Here is an 8,333-nt window from a genome sequence, read left to right as displayed (position 1 = left end):
CTTGAAGCAGTTCATGAATAATTGATCACTTAATGACATAAGGCTTGGTTACTGATTGTCTTGCTATACTAGAAGACGAGGCATAACAAATTTTTCGCGTGAATAGATGATGCATTTTTCCTCTAGTAAATACATCAACTTAAGTTATGGGGTGATGCTCGGAAGAAATTTTTCAGTTTCGCTAGTGTGCTAAATACTGAAATATGTCCTAAAAAATAAATTATTAATGAAAACTAAGGGTAACTCAAATCTACATTACTCATAATAGGTGTACTCCGAATGAACAAGTCTAACCTTATATGTGGAGATAAAAATATCACAAGTGTCATATCCTTTATACGATATTCACTTAAATGTTATAATTTATTTATTCGATCACTTTTTGTCTGAGCAATGCCCATTTGAGTCTTTTACAGAGTGACAGTACCAAAGCTGCTGCTCTTGAGTGTTGTTTCGCCACTTTCCGTTGCTTGTTTCTAAAAACCACCATCACCATCAGAATTTTTACCCTTAGAAAGCCAAATCCTGAAATTTTGCAACAATTTGCCGCCACACAAGCTCTCAGGCGCATACACGCGCCACTGCGAATAGAATTCATGCGCCTCCAATGAACCAATGCCTTTGAGTGATGTTTTGATGCTTTTGGTGGCTTGTTTTTGAAATCAACTCCAAGATCAATCTCGCCGTCCTCCAACGAGTCAAATCTCGGGGACCAAATCGCCAATCGCCACCGCAAATGCCACCGAGCGAGCGCCGCTATAATTGCGATCTACGCGTCGTCACACGCTAGAAGCCTCTACGGCATTGCGGGCGTCATCTCTCACCTGCCAGCCACGTGCATGCTCTAGCCAATTACTACTAACGTCACCACCACATCATCGTGCCACGTCGTCAGTTGACCTTGCCCAACTATTGACTGTCGACTGTTGACCAGTTCAGTTAGACCGGCCTGACCATTGACCGATCGTTCCCACGTTTTCCGATCGTTTGCTAAGGCATTTCAATGTGCTGAGTCTGTTTTCGGCTTTATTTTCTACCCGTGTGCCCTCTAAGTGCCGGTTTCTTCACATCTCTTCTTCCAATCTACTAATTTTACACTGCAAAGTCACGTAGTAGATAAACTGATAGTCTAAATTCAGACCATTTCACAATGAATCAAACTATATATTCTGGGCTCATAAAACATTTGATTTTTTGAGAGGAGGTAGATTTGGCGATATGTTATCAGTGATATTCGTCACCTACTATTATTACCGGTGAAACTGAGGACAAAGTTGTGGAACGTTTGGAGGAATGGGATAGCAATAATTATCAAATCCTCATCTAGTTTGAAACACTTTGATTTCATCTGTCCGACTTCAGTTTGGTCACCCTAATATAACACAAGAAACTTGAGGTCTACTTGCCAGCTGATATTCCACCTTAGACATTGTCCATATGTATTCACTAATATGCCGGTGTCTGAAGTTTTCATCTGAAACTGATAGAATAACACTATGTCCTCCTTTCAATGTGCAGGCCCTCCTAAAAACTAGTTTTGGTAATTGGTTCTCAACACTGATTGATGTCTATGAGTTTATTATCTAACATGAGAGCTCTTCCTTTTTCGGGATAAATACAAACTCAGGTCATATTGCCCTCGTTATCATAATCCTAGCTGTTGGATTATCTCTTTTAATTGCTGGAATATTGTGTATCTGTTTGAGGTCAAGAAGATAGAAGAAAGATATTGAAAGCAGGTTTGCATTACTCTGCGTGAGTGATTGGCTGAGAATACTTTACGCGCAGGGTGAATAAGATCCTCCGTGGAACATTTTAGCAGCCAATAAGTTCAGGCAGACTTCTTGAGAAACTATTGAGAAAGTTCAAAATGCTAACGCCATAACGTGCAAAAGCTTCTAAAATTTTCAGAAACTCAGACGATGGTGATCTCTGACTAAATGATGACAGATTCGGTAATGGCAATAGATATCGGAGTCCACTGATTGCTCTGGAAAACCTTTTAGAGGCTACCATCATAAACGTTATTTGCAAAAGTGATATCCACTTTTTCATCAAAGGTATCCACCATTGCAATCCTTTAACAGAATCCTGGCAATGATGTGCTATGAAGCGTACCCACACAATTTATCTGGTAATCTAAACAATGAATCGTCTAAATGATAGCCTCAAAATCTCGATTACCATGGACCTGGATCAGCATGATTGCTATTACTCGGAGACCCCGGCGACATTATGTTGCTAACAGATTGGTCCACTTTGCTGTTTGATCGATCAGAGTTCAGACCACAAGGTGCCTGTTTGCACTTCTTACCAGGAAAGAAGAACGAAGGTCTTTGAGGCACTGGTATGCTAATAGAATCGCTGTTTAACATCAGAATCACTGAATCCATGGTAGGGCGGTCTTCCATGTCATCTTGGACACAGAGTAAGCCAATGTGCATGCATCTGATCACTTCGTTCACAGAATAAGCACCACTTAAAGCTAGGTCCACTACTTTCAATGGCATTCCATTGCTCCAGTGCTTCCAAACCTAAAAGAATAGTTATATTAGTAATTTTTGTTCAAAGTACTGTTGTAATTCTATTAAAAGTGATTTTAGCCAAAAGGAATGGCTTTATTAAGATACTCACATAGCCTAGCAGGTCCTCATCGCAGTCCACTGAGAAGAATTGGCTGTTTTTTTGCCAGTTATAATCTCCAGCATAAACACACCATAGCTGAAGACGTCAGATTTTATGGAGAAGTGTCCAAACGTCAGATACTCAGGGGACATGTAGCCACTACATTGAACACAATATGTTAACACAGTTGAGAGAATGTTTAACTATGGACATATTCTGCCAGAAACAAATTAGGACGAGTCTGCTTTTCTTGCTTGTCAAGAAGATGCTCCAAGTCAATGCCAATGGCACATTGTTCATTGCCAATAACAAGTCAGATTAACCGATGTTGTACTTACTATGTTCCAACAATTCTTTTAGTGCTTGCTTGAGTCTGATCAGATTTGAAGATCCGGGCTGCACCAAAATCAGATATTTTTGGGTTCATGTCAGCATCTAGCAAAATGTTGCTAGCTTTGAGATCACGATGAATAATTCGAAGCCGAGAATCTTCATGAAGGTATAGCAGTCCACGCGCCACCCCTACCATGACTTTGTAACGTACTGACCAATCTAGTTGTCCCCTGAGCTCAGGATCTATTCATCAGTCAAGAAATTAATCTGTAAGTTCCATCGACTAATACTGGCAAAATGCTCATGCCCAAATCATCACATATAGTTGCTTTCATAAACTTTGGATCAATGTTCTCATTATCAAGTAATTCATTTTCCCTATCTACTTCTTCACTGTGTTCTATCTTTAAAGTTGCATTCGTGCATGTAGAAATGAAGTGACGGAGAAACTAAGTAGAATAATAACAAGATGTTTATTTGTATTACGTTGTCCAGCTGTCACTAATATATCTATTTTGTCTTCATTTAGCCAGAATAACATTTTCGTCTCATCTTCTCTTAACGAAACATATCATTTAGATTGAAATTCTGGAGAATTAACGTGGTGAAAAGGAGATAAAAGAGAGGCAAACCAAATAACAAGCGATCGAGGCTCCCGTTGGACACGTATTCATAGACCAGTATCGTTTCATCTCTTTCCATGGAGAACCCCAGAAGCCTGACCAGGTTTCTGTGTTGAAGTTTGGCTACTAGTTCAACCTCGGTCTTGAATTCCTCCACACCTTGTCCAGAGCTCCTAGATAGCCTCTTTGCTGCAATTTCTTGACCACCAGGCAATGTGCCCTGATAACAGAATAGACATAAAATCAAATTTACCAAAATAGACACATCTTATTGTTTCTTCGTTTGTTATACTTTTGGTTATTGCGTATATGCAATTGGGCATTGAAATAGGATAACCAGATGCATAATCTCGAAATTTTTCCTATCTAACTAATGTAAATGAAAAAAAAAAAAAAAAAAAAATCCCCTGGTGCTTCGAGAGGCTTCACTGTAAACGACAATACTACATTATGAATATACACGAGAATTAGTTAGTGTTGGCTTCTTGATAAATCAAAAGCTGAATGATATCTTTGAGCATCCTAATTACCTTGTAAACTGGACCAAATCCACCTTCCCCTAACTTGTTGTCGTTCAAGAACTTATTTGTGGCGGCTTCTATTGTTTGCAGATCAAATTGCAGGGAACGGAGCTCAGAAATTTGCCTCTGAACTGGCAGTTAAATGGTTCACATATCTTTAGACTCTAGTGAAATGAAATCAATAAATTGTATTTATGCAATAGCATTGTTTTGCCGAGTTACCAATTGGATGTTCTTCTATGCAACTTTCGCTGTCCCTTCTTAGAACTCCTCTTCTTCTTCTTCTTCCTCTCAGTAAATGCTGAGCTATCATGTAAATAGGTAGCGTCAATCCTACAATAGCAGCGAAAGTTGCGGCAGATATTTTCACTTGAAAGGGCACCGTCCCTGCATTGTCGCAGCTAATAGTGTCATTGACATACAAGAAAGTGTGGCTTCTTCCAGTTATAAATTCATCTTCCAGCACATACATAAGAGCAGGATATTCCCCAACTCCATTCGAAAGCTGTTTCAGACAATTAAATGGACTGTACTTAACTAAAACGAGCTGTGAGTGATATAACTGTAAATATTTTATTTGTAGCTGAATTGAAAAGAAAAAATTTCTTTTGCTGGCAGACTACTCTAATGACATCTGGAAGAGCAAAGACTCAGCTTAAGCGGACAACATGAATTCTGTTTATCTTAGAAGAAACAACAAGTATGATGATGAACTTCGACAAATAAAATATGAGGGGCTACCTTACCTTTTGAGCTTCTCTGATAAAACGGGTAAATCTCGGACCGGACAAAGCAACTCGGAAGCAACACTCTGCCCCCGATTTTCCCCTTTTGGATGCTTAAGAGGTTAGATGTTGCATTGCGAAGGCACTCCCAACAATCGTTCTTGGAAAGATAACGCACACACTGTGCAAACGTGTACAACTTTTTTTCCCGAGTGAACTTGGCCTCGCGATGGCCATACATCCTAGAAGAATGCCAAGCAGCCTCTCTTGCAGCGCTATTCAAGGTCTTGTTCAGTAGCTTCACGAGATCATCTGGATTTTCTGTGTTCTCTCCATTGTAATCGTCCAACAGAGGTTCCATCTCTACAGTTGAGGAGAAATTCACATCGGCATAGCGCAACATGCACTGATCGTACCACAGGATAGAGACTTTGGTCAACTGGCATAAGCGGGTTATCTCAACGCTCGCGTTCTTGATGCATTCCATGCACTCTGTCTTCGAGACATCTCCTCTGCACATAAAGCTGCCATAGACGGCCTCGCTCGATGTGACGGAAAATCCTTCATCACGGTCGGAACTTGCACTAGAGACGAGATCATGAAGAACACGAATGAGGTTGGCTTGGTAGGTGCTATTGGGAGCGATGGTGCTTGAGTTTGAGCAGTAATGTCTGCTTATGGTGAGTGTGAATTCAGCAGCACTGATGGTGGAAAAGCTGAGCGTGCAAAGAAGTAGAAAAAGCGTCATTGGCATCTTCTCACTCTTTTGCTGTGCGTGTGGTATGTGAATTATGATGAAGAAGGGAGATTCGTTCTTTGTATTCAATTGTGAGGCCCCAACATGGATTTTTAAATAAGAGGAGAATTCTACTGTTCTGAATAGAACAAGTTTTGTTCTTATGATTGATATATAGTTGAGGGTGTTTTGATATTTTTATGAACACCTTAAATATATCAATTCTTATACAAAATTACGACCTTCTATTAGTCTGACTTAGATAAATTGTTCCAATTATATTTGTGGAACTTTGTAAAACATGTGAATAAATTCAAGAACGTCGGTAATCAAGGCAAAAAAGAAATGCAAAATGGTAATACAATAGAAGAGTTTTTTTAATTAATGGATAAATAAGGAATAAATGTACCAAGTGACTAAAAACTTGTCGCAAAAGTGTAATTAAGTTCTAAAACTATTAAAAAGTGAAATCATGGCTAAAACTTGACCAATAAGTACAATCATTTAACTTCTTCAAATTTGAGTGATGGAAAATGCTTAACGATGGCATTTATCTTAATAAGTCTTTCAATTAAATTGGTTGAACTTGTAAATATAGCAATTTTAAACTAATTTTAAACTAACACTCGTATTTCAATTTGACTTTCCTATGAGATTTTGGATTAAGATGAAAGAAATTAAATTTTTGTTGAAAAAAAAAATAGGAGGACTGGTTTTGGTAACTAAAACAAAGTACAAGGACTCAATTTAAATATTTATTTTAGCACGTGGATCGAAAGTCTAATTTTTATTGAAACTTTTATACGTAGGTGCCACATATTGATTTGTCAATGCGTAGTCAGCATATTCCATTCTCACATTGATTGTAAATTAAAGAGATAAGTGTACTAGAAGTTCTAAAATTTGTTATTAAAATATAATTAAATCCTAAAACTTTCAAAAGTGCAATCAAATATTAAAATTTGTCAAGTTTGTGCAATCAAGTCTTTTCATTTGCTCCGTTTAACTTGGCAAACAGAAAATACTAATAAGCTTTAGGACTTAACAGCATATTTTAAAATTTTTATGATCTAATTGCACTTTCATAACTAATTTTAAGACTTCCAATGCATTTATCCCTGAATTAAATTTTAATCCCAAAATCGTTGCCACAGAAAAGTTGAGGGACTAAACTATAATGAAGTATAGTACATGGACCGAAACTGAAGTTGGCTAATAGTACGGGGACGATTTTTGTAATTTCCCCACAAGTATACTAGACTTACAAACATTACTTTATGAGAGCGGACGCACCAGAATAATAAAAATTCTGAGGACTTAAGACTGACTAGTAACAATGTATCGGCCCTATGCTTGGTGGGGTGTGTCACGGCACTTTGATTCGTGGGAATGAACAGACCGACATCGGAAACATGCCTGCCTTTCGATTTAAAAAGGGCAATACCATATAACTAGAATAGAAAAATATTATCGCATTTAGGCTACCAGCATCAGCTCGTGCAAACGCCGGGGACTCCTTTCACTCATGACAATTCCAATCATAATGTATTTTTTAAGATATATTAATTAGGGGTGTCCAAATTAGAATGAAATGAACAATTAGCATTCCACTTATGACGTGTGGAACATCACGAAGTACATGCAATGGCAACGGGAAAAACAAGTTTTCTCAATTTATGTAGGAGCATTTCTCATTTCAAATGTTCCTTTTCTTAGGACCATTATCATATTATAAGTTAGATAACAGATAAAAAAAATAATATGGAAAATTGTAAATGAAAATGATCAGATCATTGCATAAACATATACGGCGATGGAGCCACGATATCGAGTAAGAAGGGTCAATCTTGTAGAAGCATCGTGTTACAAAGTTTTCAACTCAGCACGAAGCACTTATGCTGCCATTTTAAGCTCTACTTAACGACTCCAAAATCAAGGAAAGTGATAGTTTCATAAAAGAGTTCGTAAATTGAAACATTGATTAGCCAAACTAATAAAATTTGGTAAAGCAATAGAAAAGCTGATACGTGTGTGGAAAATTCCAAAAATACCTCGATAAGTAATTCAAATGAGACTTGGTAACTTAAACCAATAGAATCATGTCTAGATAAATTTGTTAAGCATCATGTGAGAATGTTGACACGGACCTCATTCAAATAATTAAGAGCAAGAACAAACTTCCCACGAAAGCTAGAGAAGGTTGTTTGCTTAATTATTTGTTTGTTTTAATGTCTTTTGTTGATTTTTAATGGCATTCAATGATCTTTTCATGAAAATTTCTTAAGAAATGATATGTTATTTATAGATTGGTAGTACCTGTGATGATTATTGAAAAACTTAATATGTCCAACTCTCTCTCTCTCTCTCTCTATCTATATATATATAAAGTATACAAAGAGTATAAAATATTATAAATAATCAATGTGAGATAATTTGACACCTCATTATACACATAAGGTCAATTAATAACCAGATTTGAGACTTTCTTCTAGAAACTTAAGAAATTGCACATACTGATTTGGTCACATGACAGTATTCTCTTCGCGTGCTCTTGCTTAATCTTTTAAATTTTTCATCAAAAATATTGTTGAGTGGCTGACTAATTAATATGTGTATATACTAAGTGCGTCTTCTTTAATGATTTGATTTAATAAATGAAATTGTTTTCTTCCGACACAACAAAGGTTAGGGTCTAAAAACTACATAAAGGGGGGAGACGACCCCACTTAAAGTAAAGTCATGGGATAAGATCGTTGTTGTGCAAGATCCA

At 37.3% G+C, this 8,333-nt stretch overlaps 2 protein-coding genes across 2 annotated transcripts; both read right to left on the bottom strand.

Moving 5' to 3' along the window:
- Positions 1 to 1,824: 1,824 nt before the first annotated feature.
- LOC104441143 (cysteine-rich receptor-like protein kinase 5) lies at positions 1,825 to 5,624 on the bottom strand. Its single transcript, XM_010054149.3, has 7 exons — positions 4,849 to 5,624; positions 4,325 to 4,489; positions 4,112 to 4,233; positions 3,591 to 3,801; positions 2,964 to 3,201; positions 2,635 to 2,784; positions 1,825 to 2,534 (listed from the first exon to the last, which is right to left on the bottom strand). The coding sequence occupies exons 1-6, from the start codon at positions 5,579 to 5,581 to the stop codon at positions 2,640 to 2,642; spliced, it is 1,614 nt and encodes a 537-aa protein (XP_010052451.2). The 5' UTR covers positions 5,582 to 5,624; the 3' UTR covers positions 1,825 to 2,534; positions 2,635 to 2,639.
- Positions 2,003 to 2,510, bottom strand: LOC120292509 (cysteine-rich receptor-like protein kinase 4). The gene is made up of 2 exons (XM_039310734.1): positions 2,185 to 2,510; positions 2,003 to 2,078 (listed from the first exon to the last, which is right to left on the bottom strand). Exons 1-2 carry the CDS (start codon positions 2,508 to 2,510, stop codon positions 2,003 to 2,005), a joined length of 402 nt encoding a protein of 133 aa, XP_039166668.1.
- Positions 5,625 to 8,333: the final 2,709 nt, after the last annotated feature.

This window comes from Eucalyptus grandis, chromosome 4 (genome assembly GCF_016545825.1).
Source record: "Eucalyptus grandis isolate ANBG69807.140 chromosome 4, ASM1654582v1, whole genome shotgun sequence".
Classification (NCBI taxonomy): domain Eukaryota; kingdom Viridiplantae; phylum Streptophyta; class Magnoliopsida; order Myrtales; family Myrtaceae; genus Eucalyptus; species Eucalyptus grandis.
Note: the sequence above shows the minus strand (reverse complement) of the source record. Positions and strands in the feature narration are given on the sequence as shown.